The sequence below is a fragment of the Cornus florida genome, unplaced genomic scaffold (genome assembly GCF_030987335.1).
Source record: "Cornus florida cultivar Cherokee Brave unplaced genomic scaffold, ASM3098733v1 CherokeeBrave_3.0.0_Hap2_Chr11, whole genome shotgun sequence".
NCBI lineage: Eukaryota > Viridiplantae > Streptophyta > Magnoliopsida > Cornales > Cornaceae > Cornus > Cornus florida.
Window position 1 is genome coordinate 66,024,148 of NW_026775581.1, and position 21,920 is coordinate 66,046,067.

The following is a 21,920-nucleotide window of genomic DNA, read 5'->3' on the forward strand; positions in this document are numbered from 1 at the left end:
CGACAAATTGACTGTCAATAGACTGTCCAAGAATTTAAATTGAACAATCATAACACACCATATAGACTGTCATAGCATTATTCATCTTATATATATCACTTGTGAGCTAAAAATGTAGTGGTCATTTTGCAACAGCTAAATGGATTTGTTTATGACAAGAAGCATATTGTTGCATGCTTAGTGTAAGAATTGTTTTATTCTTGTGTAACTAAAATGTTTAATTCTTTATGGTGCAAGTGGCCGACATTGAAAACAAAAATGGTGCTTGGTACCAGACTTTTGGGAGGTGATGGACATAGTGACATGGGTAGCCCCATAATTGGGCAACTTGGTCATATGATTTGGATCCATTGTGGAGAGGATGCATATTTGCCCCTATTTTGTGTTAGCAAATTTTAGATATTTTGAGACACCGTAACAGTCTTTCTCTCGCTCACTTTACCTTACTTGGCCCACGAAATTATACACCCGGTTTGATTGATCATCATAGGCTTATCTTTTTATTGTTTTTCAATCACATTTAACAAAATCTAAAAGAGTAAGCCCTATTTCACATGCATTTTGTTTCTGTTATTTTTGTTTTTGAACTGCTACGGTCTTGTTTTTATTTTACACAATATTAAAACACTTCGTGAACTGTGACTCAAAACCAAAACACCAAAACACTAGCGCAACACAAGCCAAAAACAAAAAGTCTAAAACATTGTTTCCAAACATGCTTCCAATTTTTTTTCAAAACACTGTTTTTATTTTTGCCTAAAACAAAACACATGCCAAATAGACCCTAAATAATCTAAGAATGCCAAATAAAATTTATGTGGGCGTGTAAGATTCCACTGTATGAAGTCAGTGTATAATGTATAAGAAGAGAGCTGATAGCTCCACTCACATCAACATCATTTAACATTTCTGAATTCCTAGAATTTATGTCATGTGAGGGAAGCTCACACCTCCACTCACATGACCACCATTCAGCATTTCCTAATTCCTAGAATCCGTTTTCCTTCTAATATTGATAACCCACACCATCAATAATCAGCCTACAATTTCCCAAAACAGGAATCACTAGAATTTAAGAACACCTACTAACAATAAAAGTTACAAGAAAACATGGTTGTAAAAAGCTAAAGCCAATACTAAAATATATAGATATATTTATTTAAAACGTTCAATTTTGTAATCTAGGTCACAATAAAGGAAAACGTCCCACAAGAAACCAGTGAAAACTAGCATCATAACGTTTCTACAAGCAAGCCCTGAATTTATTTATAATATATATATATGTTTGTGTGTGCTATTCATACAGAATAACAAGCTTCTTTGGCTATTATGCCTCCTCCTTCCTCTCTCCAGCAATTAGATCCATGACCGCATGCTTGATACTCCCATTGTTCTTCTTCAGCAGCCTCTTGTTCACTTCTTTATCACTGAAACCCTGCAACAACACACATCACAACCCCTATTAGGCTTTATGTTATTGGAACCGAACAATCGGGAAAAAAGGAAAGAACACCACAAATCATTTCTCATATGCTTTGTAGACTACGTACCATCTCCGTCAGCTCCTCAAGCATTGGATCCCATTCAGAAACACCGCATAGAACATCCACTGATTGCTCCAAATCATATTCATTCATCCTCAAGATCTCCTTGTTCAGATCAACCTGCCTGAAGCCCATCTCCGCGAGTTCTCTGAGGAGGGTCTGCTCAACATCATCGCTCCCACTGACACCTTGAGCAGATGTGGGCAGATTTGTAACAGGAGATAGGGCTTGAGGAGGAGCAGTCGGTGCTACATCAGACAAATCAATAATGGGATATGATACTGAAGAAGACTCCAGAGGAACAGGGTTTGAAACACCATCACCAAGTGGAGAAGTACCATCAACAGGTAAATGTGGCTCTGGGTTCTTGTTTGGGTGTTCGTCACCTAATGGCTGGACTGATACATCAGCCATGTTATTCTCAGGCTCCAAAATGCTATCATCCACCATGGGATCTATGCCCGCATTTTCAATTCCAGGGCCTGCCAAACCATTGCTGCTAGGAGGCAGATTCAAGTTCAAGCCTTGAAAGCTATCATACACCGAGTCCTTCAGTGTCGCATCAACCTGCATGGTTAAAACAAGATTCAGTAGAAGCATGACTAACTATAAGAAATATGCCATCATTGACAAGTAGTGAAGAAAGGCCAGTAAAGGAGGGAGACCTGGATGAGAACCCAAACACGCTGCCCAAATTTTTGACCAGATGGAGCCTTCATCCTCCAATATGAGATGTACCGTCCCGGAAGTTCAGGAGCAGTAAAGTCAACTGCAATATCGAGCTCCTTGTTCGCAGACAGACCAGCCGGAGAAATCTGGCATGGGTAATGAAGAGTTGCAAAAAAAAATGTCAACTATAGAACACTGAATTAAGACCGATGTACACTTGCCAGACAAAGGAACTAAGCGACAGATAAAAAATAAAAAAATAAAAAAGTGTATAAACATTTTTACTAGAATGCAAAAGAATTTGCATTAAATGCTCACCTCTGCCTCAACAGAAAGTGCTTCGCTTAACCTATCCCCCCCAATCCACACAAGCTGTGTTCCCTGGGGCCACATTATAGTACCATTGTTCCGCATGCGCCAAATCTTGGTAAACGGTGTTGATGGGGCCATGACAGTACCATCAAGAACATTAACATCCCGAATGAAGCGACTGTCAAGCTTGGGTCGATTTGGCTTCATCGCACAACCTCTCAAGGCATGTGGTAGCGTTGGAGGACGAACATAAGGTTGCTGCATCTAGGGAAACGCAAAGATTAACATATCAAAATCACACAATCGCCAAACAAAATAAAAGGGTGAAGCACAACTAGTAACTGAGTGACATAGATGAATATGAAGTTTGAAATGATAGGTGCTACATACAGGATAATACAACCCCCCCTTAAAGGACCACGGAGGACGATAAGATACAGGACGATCCATTCTGATGTAATCAACTTCATTTCCCACTACTGAGAAGCAGATACTGCACAGGTCATAATCCTCTTTTCTGCAGGGGAAAAAAAAAATTTGTGAAGAACACCTCTTAACCAGTTCAAAATCACACATTTCATTATCTCTTACTGTTTAGACTTGAATCGTGGTCCAGTTATTGGGTGAACACCACAGCCATCGCAGCGAACACCCCTATGGAACACACCTCCCATGCCATCACTGCGGTTGTTGCTCCTTTTAAATGGATAAACACGTGGAGCAAACTGAGCATTAGTCGCAGCTGAGTCACTTGCTAAAGTAATCCCTGTAAATTGACACCCGTTAAAAGGATCCAGACCAAGATATGAAACCAAAAAAAAAAAAAGAAAAAAAGAACCGAATTGCTTATACCCTCATTAGAAGCACCAACACCAACAGACTTCCATCCAAAATTACATTCAGTAGACTTTTCCTTCTCCTTAAAGTCACCCAAGGGAATTTTAGGTGCATTTGGCATTAAACCTACTGACGCAGAACCAACAGACCTCCTATCCACAGAGCCAGACACTGGCTTTACTGAGGCCCCCACAACGCCGTTTACATTTCCAACCTCCACATCCTGATTGTTTTTAGGAGCTGGCTCTTCAACTTTCAACTTTGGCAAGGTATCCGATGTGGCCCTGTCATCCTTTAAAGCAGACGAACTCATGGTATTACCATAAACGCCACTTGGTGTGCTAGATTCTGCAGCAGCCGGAGAATTGGAAACTGGATTATGGTAGGTTTGTCCCGCCTTTGAGACAAGTTCAGCAAGCCCTGGAGCAGAGGATGCAGCTTTAGAAGCCAAGTCAGCCGACAATTTTGAAAGTACTTCAAGGAATGGCTCTGGTACAGATTTCAAAATGTCAGTAACACCAGTGTTCAATTTTGGTAATAGATGTTGAACTTGAGGTGACCTCCTTGGGGTAGAACTTCCACTAGATCTTGCATAAGACCTACCAACCCTCTCTGTGTTCAACCTTACAGTAATCCTCAAGGGATTCAGGGACTGCCTAACGGCATCATGCAGGTCTTCTTCATCAACAAGTGCTACAATATCACCATCTTCATCAACATATGTAAGTGTAAGATCAGCATCAGGAGAGAAATTGAAGAGACCAAGGACCTTCCCTCTCAATCCACCCATGTCAAGATCTAAATGTTCATTTTCGTCAACACGAGCACTGAAGCGTCGAAGTGTTTCTCCATATTTAACCTGAAGACAAATGCCCATGCATATTTATAAGAGTGTAACAATGAGGAAGTAAAATGGATCAAATAGAGTTGGCTTGAAATATATCCATAAAGTTAAATCATCTGTGATCAAAACATCTTTTTTTGGGGGAGGGTGGTGATATGGTAAGCCCAGTTAAGGAAAAAGTCATAAATTAATCATGCTGATCCCAGAAATGACCCAAAAATACTAACAAATATCTTGGAAATAACCATTAAATATAATATCTCATCCTCCTCCCAGAATGAAATGTAACAATAACATCATCATAAACTTTCCCAAAGCATTACACTTATATGCATATCTGTTTTATGCAAGTGATATGTAGGTACTGAAGTGAGCCCCATGTGTATCTTGGTTCCATTTGTATCATAATAATTATAGTACAGTCTTGGTTCCATTTGTATCATGGTTCCATTTGTATCAGAATAATTATAAACAAGGAAAACAGAAAAAAAATTATGGACCCATCACAACGGGTTCATAATTTTTTGATGCAAGATATTTTTTCCATTTTCCTTGTTTACAATCATTCTAATACAAATGGAACCAAGACTGTACTATAATTTCAGATACACATGGGGCAATCACTTCAGTACCTAATATCACTTGCATACAGACATGCATTTAAGTTCAAGGCTTTTGGAAATTTTATGAAGTTATTGTTACAGTTTGGTACAGGATGAGGATGAGATATTGAAAGTAAAAAAGCGGTTGCCTTACCAATGTGCAAATTGTACAATTTGCACATTGGTAAGCCAACACAATTTGCATATTGGAAAGGTAACCTGCTTAAGGAACAAGCTTTTAGGAAGTTCAGAACAAAATGTAGCTAAATTTAATAGTTGAAAAGTAATTAGCAGAACAAGTTATACTTGGTAAAGGAAACAAATTCATCAGATATCAGCGCCATATTTACAACCCATTACAGCCCTAATCGCCCCTCCATAGCATCCACTGCTAAACACCCCTCAAACCCAATCAAAAGTATAATTTATGAACATATGAAAACAAAACTAATTGAAGAAATTTTCCCACTAATTAACTCATCTGAGTATTGAGGTAATATCTTTCAGTCTCTAGATTTCATGGTTAGACTCATGAAGAAAGCAAAGAATGGTATATCAGTGAGTTGCACAGTAAATTGGGTCTTTTCCATAGAAAGCGAAGAAAGTTAAGTGAATTGCAGAGATGATTGGTCGTTGACTCGTTGGTAGTGGGATGTGGTCATCTCTGTCGAGTGGGTTGCAGAGTTGATTGGTTTGGTTGATGGTCATTGAAAATGGGAGGTTGGGTTCATTTCAAAAATAATGGTGGTTGCAAATTAATTGGGTCTTCTATGTCAGTGTTGATTGGGTGTGGTTCAACAATAATAATTCTTACAAAGTGAAAGAGAGAGAGCAAAGGCAGCTGCAGACATGAAGAAATATGTATATAGAGAGAGAAAGAAGTGGTGGATGTCTGTGGTGGCAAAGAACTGTCACCGGTGTCGGACTATAAATATGTATGTGTGTGCCATATTACTCTGTAATAAATCCGTCATTTAAAAGAATTAGAAAGTAAATATTTAAATTCATTGCAACTAAGGGCATTCAACATTTAACATAGAAATTTTGACAGCATTAAAATCCATAATCCCACAATATTATTCAAAAAGTACCGGGCCTCTAATTCTAGTGCATCACTATCCGCGAACAACTCAAACCCTGTTCATTAGATGGAAAGTGCTGGAAATAAATTAAGAAAAATTTGAACTTTCCAAGAGATTGGATAATAAAAAAGTTTTTTTTATCCCAAGGCGCACTATTGAAAAATTGAATTAATATTAAAAAATCAGAAGTGTTGGGGCTTATCATAACTACTTAAAATTCTTTTCAAAACCCTTTTCCAGTCAACTACACTCCTCTCCCTATAAAAACACTTCCACACTTCATATAAACACTTCCACAATAGTTTGAGAGTGTCAAGTAGTACAAATAACCTTCCTTTAATCTTAATTCCTCAATTTCTCCACCAACCAAACAAAAATTAAACCACAAACAACACATCAATCATTTAAAAGCATCAAAGAAAACGATTATCAAACAACAATTGATATAAGCATGGTATAAGAAATCATTGAAGCAATTACAATAGTCAGAAACCAAACCTTGATCACTATAGTGGACTCCATAGTTAAGAACCTTCAAACAACAGTCCCAAAGCGTTCCAGGTAAGCCGCAAGAGATCCTTTCACGATTTCAACTGAGAAAAAAAAAAATTCGAAACCCTAACCCTAAAATCAACAGACTCGTAGGAATCCTTCAAATTTCAGAGCGAAATGGTAGGTAATTACGGATAAGAAGACTGATTCTCAGAGATAACTAGCATAGATTCAGGCGCGCGTAGCCGTGAGCCGCGTTTCTCTCTCTACACAAACACACACTCTCTCTCTCTCCTCTGTACACCCAATATTTATAGACGGAGTTGGGCCTTTCGGGTTTTCTTCTCCACTAAGAAAACTAACTAGGCTTGGGAAAGGAACCACAAATTCCAAACGTCGACTTAATCATATTCCGGCACGGTTAAGACCACTTTAAGGAAGCATAGACCTCATACGTGCTTTTCGTTTATTGGTTGGATATGAAACTAAATCATCTTCCTATTATGTCTCTTATATATCTTCGTCTCTCTAACTCTCTATTACTCTCCAAATCACAAAGACTTTATCATCAAATTACTCGTTAATTTCATCTCTTTTCTTTCTCTCTATGTATGCTTTCTTTTCTCCAACTGAATCACCAAACCCTACCACCTATTTATCAAATATTAATTATTTTGTGTACAAGATTTTTACTAGAAATTTTAGAATTAGATGAAGAAAAAAATTAAGAACTAGATAAAGGAAAAAATTAAAAACATTAGTGTCTGTTTCTATCGAGAGAAGAAGTTATTGAGTTGGAAAAAATTATACTTAACCCCCTCCCCCACCCAAAAAGCTATCAAAGAAAAAAAATGACTTTTAAAGACAATATAAACACTATAAAATTTATAGAGATTTCTATTAAGTCATGTTTGTATTGTTGTTTTCATCCGTATCATCAGTCATTCTTTTTTACCTTCTCGTGTTGACAATGATTTGTCTTCAATAGCTTGAGGGCAATCTATATGCTACTAGAAGAGAATGAGAGATAAAAAAAACTAAATTACTGTATTGATATAATTCAAGGTTATTTTTGTCATTTAGTTTAAAAGATATATAGAGGTTTATAGAATTATACTTTGTACATGAGTAGGTATCTTGAATATGGTGCATAAAATAGTCTAAAGGGCAAATTAAAGGTTTTCTTCCTAGGTGGAAAAATCAAATCAAATTAAAGTCTTATAGCACAACAAAACAATAAAATGTTCACTACTTTGGAAATGATTTAAGAAAAATTGGGCCTGGTGGTTTAGGCTATGACAGGACTTGGGCTTAGTTTATAGGCCCAGCTTGGGGTTGAAAAATTACGTTGGGCCAGGCCGGGCCATAGGCCATATTTACACCCAGACAGTCTACAACCACTTTAACAAATATATACATATACTATGTTTAGGAGAATGCAGGTTTGGATTTGAAATTGGACCAGGGTTCCTAAAAGCAACAATAGAATTTTTGGTGTTGCCCCTGTTGGGGGTAACACTCAGCCTTAGCTACCAAAAAAAGAAAAAGAAAAGTTAATGAGGTTCAGATCACGAAAACAAATTTCTTAAGCTTAGTTTGGCAACTGCTTTTGTTTCATGTGTTTTTTTTTTTGCTTCGGACAGTATAATGGTACTATAGCGAAGCAAAAGCACGAAACATATTTGGTAACGCTTGTTGCAAAGCGTGTTTGGTAATGCTTGTTGCGATTTAAATAGTACCGAAGCGTTTTCGAAAAAGAGGCCAAAACCAGAAGTAAAAAATTAGTGCTTCCGCACTATAGCGACCCAAAAAAAAAAAAATACTCGAAAATGACCTTTTAAACTAGCCATTTTATTTTTCAAATTTGCAACACTTTTTTACCAAACATATTTTCATATTTCTGCTTCCAAAAATCTTGCAACAAATATACATTATCAAACATGCTTTCACGTAGTATTAAACACATTCCAATGCAGAAATATTGCTTCGGTTTTGGGTCAAAGTAAAAGCGCAAAGCAATTATGGTTCCAAACAGGCCTTTCTATTTTGGATTGTATTCTTGTAATCCAATGGCCAACTAAATAAAACAAGAATGTGGTGCAATCGACCACTTTTTTGGGGCCTTTTAGGTGGCCCAGCAATCCATTTCTGTTTCAAATCTATGGAGGTTGTAGTTCCCTTGACTCTGTACTCTGATGAGAATCCATAACCATTACTTGTACACCATGCCTGAATTTGCCTTTAATGGAATCATGCACCTTGATAAGTTTGAAATTGGACTTCTATATTACAATGTGGTTTCCAATCTAGGTTTGTGGGGTGGAGCCTAGGTCATAGAGTTTGGTTTACATGAATAATTTTATATGCACAACAAAGTGTGTGCATTTATCATATGTGATCTAATATGAAATGAGTCTGAACCTATCTCATATGATATCTAGCACTTCCATAAATGAATCATGGTAATTGTGAACAGATTTAATAGCTTCTGTATTAGTAAATTGAATTCTCATAATACAAACGTATTAATATTATTGAATTTTAATAAAATAAAAAAAAAATTTCCATTTTACTGTGACAACTTACTGGAAATGTCTATCTATAACTGAATCTGAATTTGGAGTTAATGAAAAGAAAATTAAACATACAATACCACTTTGTCCATCTCCAACTCTTAGGCTTGAAGCTTAATAAGCTTCTTTTGTACAACAACATTTTGCATCAACAATTAGTCTAAACTAAACTATTTCAAGATGCCATATCTACTGGGATGATGGAAGCGTAGATTCCATCGCGGGCATTTCTTGCCTGAGAAAAGCAAAGCGACGAAGATTAAAAGAAAATTATGCTGATTTAACTATCTATAATGATTTTATCAAAGGGAAGATTTGAAATTACTTGATGCTCCCAATCCATGTTCATGGTAATGGTTAAAAGCAGTAAGGCTTGGAGACCACTCCCACTTATGATTCCCATCCAAAGGCCCTAAAAAGAGTTGACATCAATTACACAAGAAAGGCCACATATGCCCTAAGAAATTAAGACGGACATTTTAGTTTTTATATACCTTTCCTCCAAACTCCAAAGTGAAACACAAAGGTTAAGATGATTGCAGAAGGAAGGCCAACAAGGTAATAAACTCCTAAGTTCACAAATGCACCAATCTTCTGCCAACCACATCCTCTTGCAATGCCTATGAAGTTCTCGTGATGTTAGAATTCAAGAAGGTATATGAATTTAATACAAAAACCCGAAGCACCCATGTTTCAGAACCTTATAATGTCTATCAGAAAATCAATGGTCTAATTTAGAGAGGGATATATAATAGAAGCTCTAACCTGAGAGTACGGCTTGAATTCCGTCCATGAAGTTGGAAATGGCAAGCACTGGCATAACAGAAGCTATATATTTTGCTACTTCCTCTTCATTGGTGTACAAATAGCCCCATAGTTCTCGCGCTGCAACTGAAGCTAAGCTTACCAACAGGCCCTCTACGACAGCCAGGAATATCACAACCTGTGCTGCAAGTCGTGCAGCCTGAGGTTTCCCTGCGCCTAATTTGTTTGAGACTATTGTGCTTTGAATCCGATAGAGAGGGAAGAATGTCAATGTATATAATGATATGTGGCTGATTAATGATGGGTGATGTAATACTGCTTTGTCAAACATACCTTGCTGCACTGCCAAAACCAAAGGGGATTCTGAAGATCGCTGAGCTTGTGTTGAGGCTGGAAGAGATTATACAAGTAAGAGATGGAGGATTTATCCTGATGCCATTAGAATCGTATGTATGCTATTGGATTTTCTACTTATGGGAAGAAAAAAGCAAGTTCACAAACAGTGGTTTTTTTTTTTTTTTTTTTTTGGGGGGTGGGGGAGGGGAATATAACATTTGTTCTCGGGAAACATAACACCAGATTTTAGCAAAGAACAGCCATGCTGATATGCATATTTACCATTAATGCATGACAAGAATGATACAAAGAACTGCCTAATTAATATTAATGGAGAAAAAACATCCCCACAAATATTTTCTTGCATAGCTAACAGTAAAAAGCATGAGTTTTGATGGAAACTCTTTTCCAATTAAGCAAAAAGTGTCCATTTTGTGCTATCAGGGGTAATAAAGTTAGATTTCTGCTCAATCCATCCCTTATAGCACCCTCAATTAAAGGGAACCAACATTAGGTAGTGGTTTTCTTGAATCTAACCTAAATACTCTTCTTCTTTTTTTAATGTTGTATGATCAAAAGAAAATCAATTATCTTGGATCTTGAATTTAAATGCACTTGGGGATATTCTAATTCAACATGTTTTAGTATGTATAGAGATGCAAACCATATAGACATCATCGATGTTTCTAGCTTTGGATTAGGCAGAATCCCTGACATGAGAACCAAAAACTCGTACGACCAGAATTCCAAGCTGATTCACAAGTACAATCAATTAGACCATTGTAGTAAAAAAAGAACAAAATACATGTACTTTATAGGGAATTTTTGTCAAGTCCCTCTGAAACTTAAGAAAGATGTATGTAATGTTAGGAGGTAGATTCAAACTCGCCAGACCATAAGAGCTGAAGCAATTCCCAATGAAAGAAAACTAACAAGATCTTTCTTACCCTCCTCAGAGAGCCCTGTCCATGTTTTCTGACATGTCGGCGAGAACATGATATAAACTGCCAAAATCAACACATTAATCCAATAGGATATGGCATTGGACAGGGCAGCCCCTTTATTGCCAAAGCCAACACCAAAAACCGGAGTGCAACACACCAAGACATGAACTAAACTTGTAATTCCAGTGCTTAGCAACAATGGCTTCACATTGTTTTGAGCCTGTAAGAATCTGACTTGACACTGAAGGACGCCATAAGGAAAAAAGCTGGGAATCAACCAAAGTGCATATATTCCGGCCTGCTATGAAATCTCCGAGTCTTGTCCAAATATAGTGAAAATATACCCTGTGCAGCTCCAGAGGAATGCTATAGGAATACCCATCAGCATAAGAACAAGCATGGCTCTCTGCATGTGTATTGTATATGATACTGTTTTGCTCCATAGGCTTGTCCACAGAATGTTTCTAATGCACTTCCCATTCCCAGCTAGTCCCAAAAAAAGAAAAAGTTTTGAGATGATAAAATCTTCTGTAACTTATGATTAGATTCAAGAAATTAATCTAAAAATTGTACGCATGTATGATCCCATGCATGTACATACATATAGATGCAGCCTGCAGGGCATCTTCCACCTTAATGTCTTTAATGCTTTAGCCACCCACCCTTCAGGACATTAAGGTGGAAGATGCCCTGCATAGGAAATAAGGTCCTGTTAGAATTAGGGGTCATTTTAATGCCAATTAGGTGGTTTCTCTATACTAATTGACATCCGAAAGTGTGTATCTATAATTGAACACTCTTTTTCGAGGAACTCATGCATCACACAAATACAAATATTTATGTGACTCGGCTTATAGCCGACGTCCATGGTGAAGATCGGCGAAAAAATTTCACTATGCGAATGTTCTCAAGCCCTTAACTGTTAGAGAATTTAAATATTAAAATTTACACCTTCTGTAACAATTTAATCTTTTAGAATAGGTGATGATTAACATGGTATGGAAGGTCCTGAATTCAAACCTCACTGTCACCCTGATAATTAAAATTGAAACACATGTATGGTGTGATTATATTAGTTCTATCTCACTGGCCTCAAATCTTGTCTATTATGCTCAGACAAAACATCTCAAAGTTGACTATGATCATTGTGTAAGAGAGAACAAGCGTTGATTATCACTGTGTAAGAGAAAAAGTGGTCAACAAGGGACTCGATGTCACTACAATTGATTAAGTTACTGATATTTCGAATTTCATTGTTCTCTCATACTCATACTACGAACTCTAGTATTTAAAGGATACTAGAATTCAGGTCGATCTACAAACCTGCAAGACATAAAATGGATTTAAAAAAAAAAATGACATTAGATGCAAGTTGTCCACAACCCGTTGAAATAAAATTCAGGTCACAACTTCAATATTGTATAAGTACAAACCATGAAATAAAATTCAGGTCACAACATCAATATTGTGCAAGTACAAACCATGAAAGAACAAGACTTACCATGAGGCTGAAACCTGTGACTCCGGCAAATGAAGTAGCCATGGCAGCACTTGAAAGAGAGAGCTCTCCGAGATGGCCTACAAACATAACAGAAATCATCTGTAAACTCTACTGCAAGAAGCTAACTACAATCAGAGGACCAGCCAACTGCAATTGCTCTTTCAGCTCAGCAATCTTCTCCGGCAAATCAAACTCAATACCCTTTTCAGGGCTTGGAATCAGAGGAGATCCAAGAAGAATTTTGGAGTCTTCTTGAATCATGTCTCTTGTTACTCCTTGAATTCAGACGAAAATGGGAAAAAAGGACTCTCTTTATGCGAGAAGGGTGTGATACAACAAGGTAAACAACTGATTGGGAATATATATATGCATGCAAAATGCATGCATGCCATTTGTTGTTGCATAAACTTTTATATTTCTCTCTATATGTGTGCATATTTTTTTATTTATATATACCTCCACTTGTTTGTATGCATGATATATTTTATATAAGGGCATCCGTGATGTTTGTATATAATTGTGTGTGTGTGGTGTGTGATTTAAATGAAAAAGAAATTATAAAAGAAGTGGGACCCACATCACTTTTTAAGTGAATTGTGAGACCAAAAATTGGTCTCTGCCTTTTTCTCTCTCTCCCGACAAACGCCTCTGCTTCTCCTTCTTGTCTTTTTTTTTTTTTTCTTTTCTTTTCATTTCAAGCTTCCATTGTTGATTACTCCTTCATCTTTTGTCGGATTGAGGTGCCGTTTGAGGCAAAACGAAGCTTGTGTCGAGCTCTACACATCCATACCAACAATTCCAGATTTGGTGCACCCTTTGAACTTCGAAATTTAGGACCCATTTTCTAGGGTTTGCTCATTTTTGAGGTAGGGACATCTTAAGCCATGGAATCTTGCTCTATAATGAATCATGCTCCTCTATGTGTGTTATAGTATGTTTAATTGTTATTGATTTTGATTAAAATGATTTAATTGACAACATGCTAGTTATGTAAATGTGTATAACATGGTTGAATGAAAAGTATGTCTATGTGATGGTTGTTTACATTTTTTTTTGAGGTTACTAACATGGTATAATGATGCCATGAGAACATGCTTATTTATTATTGTGCTAAGTTCCCATTTGTCATTATATTGAGATCATGACATGAGCCTACATCTCATTGGGTTGCATGAAAAAGGGAAGTGGTTGTCTTGAAATGAAAATGGGGATTTGGGAATGAATGTTTTGGAAAAAAAAAAAAAAAAAAAAATTAGTTTTGACAAACCCGGTCGCTGCGGGGTTACCAACGGGCCGGAGGTTAATATAGCCTAGAGGGGACTAGGGAGTCGCCCTAGTGTGGTTGAGCTAGCTGGGCCCCATAATGACGCCGCGGGGTTACCAAGGGTCAGGGACACTAGCCAATCCTCCTCTCGTGTCGCGGCGGGGTTACCAAAGGGCGGGCTGTATTAACGTTTGAAAGTGATGGTTTTGAGAATGAAAATAGGGAGTGTCATTGACATGCATTGCATTTTATTGCATTGCATTGCATTGTTTATAATTAGAATTGAATTGTATGTTGTATTCGATCCCCTATGTTGTATGATCCCTATCTCCTATTGGCCTATGCTTTGATTGGATTCACTAGGACACAAGAATTGTGTCTTAAGTGTTACCTACTGAGCATATAGCTCACCCTACTATTTATATATTTTTTTTCAGGTCTTGGAAAAGAACCGGTGGACGACAACCCACCTCAAGCTTGAGCGATACTAGAAGCTCACTTTTGTGTCTTTTGTATATCTCCCATTATTTTTGCAAAGCACTAAAAGTGTGAAGGTGTATATGTATATTTTGCAAAACTTTGTTATGTAATGTAAGGTATTTGATGATATTTTGGATGTGAATTTGATAACATGTAAACCTTATTGATGCATGGGGAGAGTAATACTAGTTTGAGGTATTATCGAGGTCATTTGATTGTGTATTATCATCTACTATTGCCGTGAATTCGGAATTTGAGCCGTGACAGGTTAAAAATGCAATTAAACAGGTTGTGATAGGCCTATTTTTAGGGGAGGTCATGCCGAATTTTTTTTTTGTTTAAAAAGTATTAGTTTGAGACGTTACAAATTTGGTATCAGAGCCAAGGTTCGAAAACCTTTAGGACGACGGGTAGAGGCCTACATAGAGTCGCATGGAATGTTGTTTGTGTTGCTTACTTGACTACTTGCTACGTGGTATCTTATTTAAATGAGCATGCTTAACTGCCTATGTGCTTACTTGCTTACTTGTTTATGTTAAAATGTTTCTTGCATAGTCTTGCATGCTAAGTGTTGTACGGTATTAATTCTTGTTGAGTCGTCCACAGTGGACCTTAGTGTCATGTTTCTGAATCGTTTTCTCGTTTTATAGCACGATGTCACGGCGTGAGGAACCTAGAGAAGTTGGCCCTAGACCAACAAGGGGTGATGTTGGTGAGAGCTCTAGCTCCAATCCGGCGGAGCCAGTTGATGAGAACATGCTTGTTAGGGACTTGATTCCCCCAAGAGCTGTTCCCTCAAGAAGAGAGAATGTTGAAACACCCGTACCCGTAGAAGTGGGTGAAGGTTCTGTGGCACTGGAGTTTAATCGTTTGTTGCAAAATGTCGTGAGGGCAACGATTGTTGCTCAGCCGCAGTTGGTACCACAACCTACAGTTCGAGTTGAGGAGACTCCAGCTCAGAAGCGTCTCAAGATCATTAAGGGGTTTTCTCAGCTGATGCCGGTTATGTTTGAGGGCGGTGCGGATCCAATGGTAGCCGACAACTACATGGACCAAGTTGAAACTCAGTTGACCTCAATGGATGTGACAGAGGATCACTTGAAGATCATCCTAGCAACTTACAAGTTTGCTATGGATGCCAAGGTTTGGTGGAAGTCGATCACTAACCAGTACAAGATTGAAGAGATGAGTTGGGACAAGTTCAAGGAACTGTTCTATGAAAAGTACTTTTCGCTTTCCAAAAGATGGGAGTTAAAAGACCAGTTTCATAATCTTATTCAAGGGAACATGTCAGTGGCAGAGAATGAGAACAAGTTCACCTCACTCTCCCGTTTTGCTCCAGAAGTGGTGAGAGATGAAGCTAACAAGACTCGGAAGTTTGTATCGGGTCTTAATGATCGAATGAGGCCGTTGATCACGGCACAGTTTATTAAGGTTTACTCTGAAGCAGTGGAAAGGGCTTTGATGCTAGAGGCTGACAATAGAGAGAAGGATGCAAAAAGAGAGCAATTGAAGCAAAAGAGGGGTGCAGGGCCATCCTCAGAGGGATCTTCTTGGAAAAGGAACAGGGGCAGTCCATCTCAGTTTCAGGGGCAACAGTTTACAAGATCTGCTCCTACCACTCCTGTGCCAGCTAGATCTGACAGGAGTGCAGTTGTTTGTTATCAGTGTCAGCAGCCCGGACATTACAAGTCCAGTTGTCCGATGAGATCATCTTCAGTTTCGTCAGCTCCGAAGGCTTGTTATGGGTGTGGCCAGCAGGGTCACTTGATTCGTGATTGTCCGAGTCAGAGAGCAGGCACCATTAGTGGCAGAGGGTCACAGCAGATGCCGTCACAATCGGCTACAGTTCAGTCAGGTTTCAGACCACCACCACCACAGCCTACTATGTCTTCACAGGGTTCACGATCAGTTAGGAGGGATACTCCTACTATGTCAGTGCAGCAGTCAGGTGTTCAGGTTGGCAGTCCTCAGGCACAGGTACCTCAGGGACGTGTTTTTGCACTGGCACAGACAGATGCATCTTATGGACCGTCAATCCTTCGAGGTATATTTCCAGTGTTTGGTTGTTGGGCCCGTGTTTTATTTGACTCTGGTGCATCTCATTCTTTCATTTCATCATCATTTGCACTTGCATCGGGATTGGAAGTTAGTTTCTTGGAACAGGCGTTGAGTGTTGATACGCCAGTTGGGGTTTCAGTGTCTTTGAGCCGAATTGTGAGGGAGTGTCCCATTGTGATAGCCGGGCGGACCTTTGTGTTTGACCTTATCCTCCTAGAGATGACTAGCTTTGATGTCATTCTCGGGATGGATTGGTTGGCCTTCTTTCATGCCATGATCGATTGTTTCAAAGGGAGAATTACAGTTTGCACTCCAGAAGGAGACTGTTTCTTTTTCACGGGAGATCGGAGTGATCCCCAATCATCGTCGTTGTATGGAATTCATAAACGGAGTCGTGGTGATTACTTCTTGGCTAGCCTTTTAGCTGAAGAAGATGATGTCGTGGGAGAAGTTTATCCGGCGATTGTTTGTGACTTCTTGGATGTTTTTCCAGAAGATTTGACAGAGTTGCCTCCACACCGAGAAGTGGAGTTCACTATTGATTTGATGCCTGGTACTGCGCCGATTTCTATGGCACCGTATCGTATGGCACCAGTTGAATTGGAAGAATTGAAGAGGCAGCTTGATGATTTGAGGATGAAATGTTTCATCCGACCGAGTGTGTCACCGTGGGGTGCACCGGTCTTGTTTGCTAAGAAGAAAGATGGTTCGTTGAGGTTGTGCATTGATTATCGGAAGTTGAATCATGCCACCATCAAGAACAAGTATCCTTTGCCAAGGATAGATGATTTATTTGATCAGTTGAGGGGAGCCAGTTGTTTCTCGAAGATTGACTTGAGGTCTGGCTATTATCAGTTGCGGGTTAGGGATGAGGATATCCCGAAGACAGCATTCCGTACACGGTATGGATACTATGAGTTCCTTGTTATGCCTTTTGGCTTGACTAATGCGCCAGCGGCATTCATGGACTTGATGAACCGCGTCTTTCACGATTACTTGGACCAGTTTGTGGTAGTTTTCGTGGATGACATTCTTGTGTACTCACGGACTCGGGAAGATCACGAGGTCCATTTGAGTATTGTTTTACAGATTTTGCGGGAACACCGATTGTATGCCAAATACGAGAAATGTGAGTTTTGGCTACAGGAGGTGAAGTTTTTGGGGCATGTTGTTTCAGAAGGTGGAGTATCAGTTGATCCATCAAAGGTTGAAGCAGTTTTGACTTAGGAGCGACCCAAGAATATGTTTGAGATCCGCAGTTTTCTTGGTTTAGCGGGTTACTATCGGAGATTTGTGAAGGATTTCTCCCGTTTGGCAGCTCCTATGACCCGTTTGACCCGGAAAGGGGTCAAGTTTGTCTAGAATGAGGCCTGTGATTCATCTTTTCAGGAGTTGAAGACGAGATTGACTACAGCTCCAGTGTTGGTGATACCTGAGCAAAGCTTGGGTTAGGTGATCTATTGTGATGCTTCACGTGATGGGTTGGGATGTGTGTTGATGCAGGATGGTAGAGTAGTGGCTTATGGGTCTCGATAGTTGAAGACTCACGAGCTTAACTACCCTACTCATGATCTGGAGTTAGCGGCAGTTGTGTTTGCCTTGAAGTGTTGGAGACACTACTTGTATGGTGAGAGATTCGAGGTATTTTCAGATCACAAAAGTCTCAAGTACCTTTTTTCCCAAAAGGACTTGAACAACAGACAGAGACGATGGGTTGAGTACTTGGAAGATTACAACTTTGATTTGCAATATCATCCGGGCAAGGCAAATGTTGTAGCTGATGCCTTAAGCTGAAAATCTCGTGGAACTTTGGCCAGTTTAGCTATTCGGAAGTGGCAGATACTTGAAGATCTGGCAGAGATGGGATTACAGTGTTGTGATGATGATGCTTGCAGTGAGTCGGCATTCTTATTTAGTCTTGTGGCTCAGCCTACTCTTGTTGTACGAGTGATTGAGTCACAGAGACAGGACCTGGACTTAGATGCCATCCACGCTTTGATCTCTAGTGGTGAGACAGTGAAAGATTGGGCCTTGCATGCAGATGGGGGTCTACGGTTCAGGGGCTTGTTGGTGGTTCCCACAGTTTGTCGTGAGGATGTCCTACGGGAGTTTCACACTTCCCGCTTTGCAGTTCATCCAGGTGGTACTAAAATGTATCACAATTTGAGGCGTCAATATTGGTGGAGCGGGATGAAGAATGATGTTGCACAGTTTGTGGCTAGATGCCTTACCTGTCAGCAGGTGAAGGCCGAGCATCAGAGGCCAGCTGGTTTGTTGCAACCATTACCTGTAGCGCAATGGAAATGGGAGCATATTGCTATGGATTTTGTGACAGGTTTTCCAAGGTCACGGAGGGGCAATGAGGCCGTATAGGTCATCATTGACAGATTGACCAAGACGGCTCACTTTTTGCCTATTAAGGCAACAGATGATGCAGAGAAGCTTGGTGTTCTTTATGTGAAGGAGATTGTAAGGTTGCATGGAGTTCCTGTAACCATTGTGTCAGATAGGGATGCTAAGTTCACTTCGAAGTTCTGGGAAGGACTTCAAGTAGCGTTTGGTTCAGCGTTGCATCTTAGTACGGCATTCCATCCATAGACGGACGGTCAGTCGGAGCGTACTATCCAGATTTTGGAGGATATGCTTCGGGCATGTGTACTTGATTTGGGAGGTAGTTGAGAGGATCACCTTCCACTTATTGAGTTTGCCTACAACAACAGTTATCAAGCGAGCATCCAGATGGCTTCATTTGAGGCGTTGTATGGTAGACCTTGTAGGTCTCCTGTTTGTTGGACTGAGGTAGGTGAGACAGCCGCCTTAGGACCCGACATTGTACTCGAGACCACTGAGAAGATTAAGTTGATAAGACAGAGGTTACTTACAGCTCAGAGCCGACAGAAGAGCTATGCGGATAAGCGGAGACGACCGTTATCCTTTGAGGTGGGAGACCACGTTTTTCTACGGGTTTCTCCACGGAAAGGATTGATGAGATTCGAAAAAAGTGGCAAGTTGTCGCCACTATTTATTGGACCGTTTGAGATTTTGGATCGAGTAGGAGAGGTTGCCTACAGGCTTGCTTTGCCACCACAGTTGGATAGGGTCCACAATGTTTTTCATGTATCGATGTTACGGAAGTACGAACCAGATCCATCTCACATTTTGAGTTGGGTAGATATGGACATTGATGAGGATGCTTCCTACGAGGAAGGACCAGTTCAGATTCTTGACACACAACAGAAGGTGTTGAGGAACAAGACGATACCGATAGTGAAAGTTCTTTGGAGACACCACGGAGTTGAGGAGGCTACTTGGGAGCTTGAACAGGAGGTTCGCTCCAAGTATCCAGCGTTGTTTTCTTCCTCAGGTATGTCTTGATTTCGAGGACGAAATTTTTTTAAAGTTGGGGAGAATGTGATGTTTGTATATAATTGTGTGTGTGTGGTGTGTGATTTAAATGAAAAAGAAAATGAGAAAAAGAAATTATAAAAGAAGTGGGACCCACATCACTTTTTAAGTGAATTGTGAGACCAAAAATTGGTCTCTGCCTTTTTCTCTCTCTCCCGACAGACGCCTCTGCTTCTCCTTCTTGTCTTTTTTTTTTTTTCTTTTCTTTTCATTTCAAGCTTCCATTGTTGATTACTCCTTCATCTTTTGTCGGATTGAGGTGCCGTTTGAGGCAAAACGAAGCTTGTGTCGAGCTCTACACATCCATACCAACAATTACAGATTTGGTGCACCCTTTGGACTTCGAAATTTAGGACCCATTTTCTAGGGTTTGCTCATTTTTGAGGTAGGGACATCTTAAGCCATGGAATCTTGCTCTATAATGAATCATGTTCCTCTATGTGTGTTATAGTATGTTTAATTGTTGTTGATTTTGATTAAAATGATTTAATTGACAACATGCTAGTTATGTAAATGTGTATAACATGGTTGAATGAAAAGTATGTCTATGTGATGGTTGTTTACATTTTTTTTGAGGTTACTAACATGCTATAATGATGCCATGAGAACATGCTTATTTATTATTGTGCTAAGTTCCCATTTGTCATTATATTGAGATCATGACATGAGCCTACATCTCATTGGGTTGCATGAAAAAGGGAAGTGGTTGTCTTGAAATGAAAATGGGGATTTGGGAATGAATGTTTTGGAAAAAAAAAAAAAAAAAAAAAAAAAAAAAATTGGTTTTGACAAACCCGGTCGCTGCGGGGTTACCAACGGGCCGGAGGTTAATATAGCCTAGAGGGGACTAGGGAGTCGCCCTAGTGTGGTTGAGCTAGCTGGGCCCCATAATGACGCCGCGGGGTTACCAAGGGTCAGGGACACTAGCCAATCCTCCTCTCGTGTCGCGGCGGGATTACCAAAGGGCGGGCTGTATTAACGTTTGAAAGTGATGGTTTTGAGAATGAAAATGGGGAGTGTCATTGACATGCATTGCATTTCATTGCATTGCATTGCATTGTTTATAATTGAAATTGAATTGTATGTTGTATTCGATCCCCTATGTTGTATGATCCCTATCTCCCATTGGCCTATGCTTTGATTGGATTCACTAGGACACAAGAATTGTGTCTTAAGTGTTACCTACTGAGCATATAGCTCACCCTACTATTTATATATTTTTTTTCAGGTCTTGGAAAAGAACCGGTGGACGACAACCCACCTCAAGCTTGAGCGATACTAGAAGCTCACTTTTGTGTCTTTTGTATATCTCCCATTATTTTTGCAAAGCACTAAAAGTGTGAAGGTGTATATGTATATTTTGCAAAACTTTGTTATGTAATGTAAGGTATTTGATGATATTTTGGATGTGAATTTGATAACATGTAAACCTTATTGATGCATGGGGAGAGTAATACTAGTTTGAGGTATTATCGAGGTCATTTGATTGTGTATTATCATCTACTATTGCCGTGAATTCGGAATTTGAGCCGTGACAGGTTAAAAATGCAATTAAACAGGTTGTGATAGGCCTATTTTTAGGGGAGGTCATGCCGAATTTTTTTTTTGTTTAAAAAGTATTAGTTTGAGACGTTACAGCATCTCCCATGGACTCTCCGAATTTAGGCTCTCCGAATTTGTCAAATCAGCATTTTTCTATAGCCACGTCAGTATTTCTCATAGTCACGTCAATGTTTTAGAATCTCCAAATTTTAGTTATCGGATGTACTCCAATAGTGCATTTTCGTTCTCCAAAAAAATTAATATTTTAATAAATTTTATTTTTTAACTTTTTCCTAACGGCTATATCATAAAATAAAATAAAATTTAAACAATAGAATATTTATTATTAAAAACAATACGACATAAATTTAAACATGAAAGGTTTTTTTTTTAAAATAAATAAATAAATATATATATATATATATATATATATAATGAATTTTTTCAAAAAAAAATTTCAAAAATAGGTTTTTGTGCCAATATAGCCGTTTAGGTACTGTTTTGGTAAAACAGCTATATGTCAGTAGGAATATTTTAAAAAGCAAATTTTTTTTAAAAAAAAAAATACTTTTATTTATTTTTTTTAACCTTTTTTTGCCCAAAACAGTCTTTAAGAGCCAAACAGTGCCTTAATGGCTCTTTGGTTCAATTATTTTGAAGAAAAAAA

General features: G+C 38.9%; 2 protein-coding genes and 1 pseudogene across 5 annotated transcripts; 1 reads left to right on the plus strand and 2 right to left on the minus strand.

The window, feature by feature from the left end:
- Positions 1 to 1,114: 1,114 nt before the first annotated feature.
- Positions 1,115 to 6,721, minus strand: LOC132286340 (protein JOKA2). Of its 2 annotated transcripts, none has more exons than XM_059788664.1 (8): positions 6,389 to 6,721; positions 3,378 to 4,221; positions 3,117 to 3,291; positions 2,916 to 3,042; positions 2,532 to 2,783; positions 2,210 to 2,359; positions 1,551 to 2,111; positions 1,115 to 1,435 (listed from the first exon to the last, which is right to left on the minus strand). In XM_059788664.1, the coding sequence occupies exons 1-8, from the start codon at positions 6,410 to 6,412 to the stop codon at positions 1,328 to 1,330; spliced, it is 2,241 nt and encodes a 746-aa protein (XP_059644647.1). In that variant the 5' UTR covers positions 6,413 to 6,721; the 3' UTR covers positions 1,115 to 1,327. The 2 variants fall into 2 exon arrangements, with proteins under 2 accessions (XP_059644647.1, XP_059644646.1); XM_059788663.1 differs by having other exon boundaries at positions 2,532 to 2,789; positions 6,389 to 6,720.
- A 2,409-nt stretch (positions 6,722 to 9,130) lies between these two features.
- LOC132281221 (protein DETOXIFICATION 16-like) lies at positions 9,131 to 12,762 on the minus strand (annotated as a pseudogene).
- Positions 12,763 to 13,039: 277 nt separating this feature from the next.
- LOC132283960 (uncharacterized) lies at positions 13,040 to 21,192 on the plus strand. Of its 3 annotated transcripts, XM_059786012.1 has the most exons (3): positions 13,040 to 13,367; positions 14,896 to 16,292; positions 20,940 to 21,192. In XM_059786012.1, exons 2-3 carry the CDS (start codon positions 14,900 to 14,902, stop codon positions 20,981 to 20,983), a joined length of 1,437 nt encoding a protein of 478 aa, XP_059641995.1. In that variant the 5' UTR covers positions 13,040 to 13,367; positions 14,896 to 14,899; the 3' UTR covers positions 20,984 to 21,192. The 3 variants fall into 3 exon arrangements, 1 of the variants encoding a protein (XP_059641995.1); XR_009472171.1 differs by lacking the exons at positions 14,896 to 16,292; positions 20,940 to 21,192 and adding an exon at positions 14,203 to 14,455; XR_009472172.1 differs by lacking the exons at positions 13,040 to 13,367; positions 14,896 to 16,292 and adding an exon at positions 19,677 to 20,096.
- Positions 21,193 to 21,920: the final 728 nt, after the last annotated feature.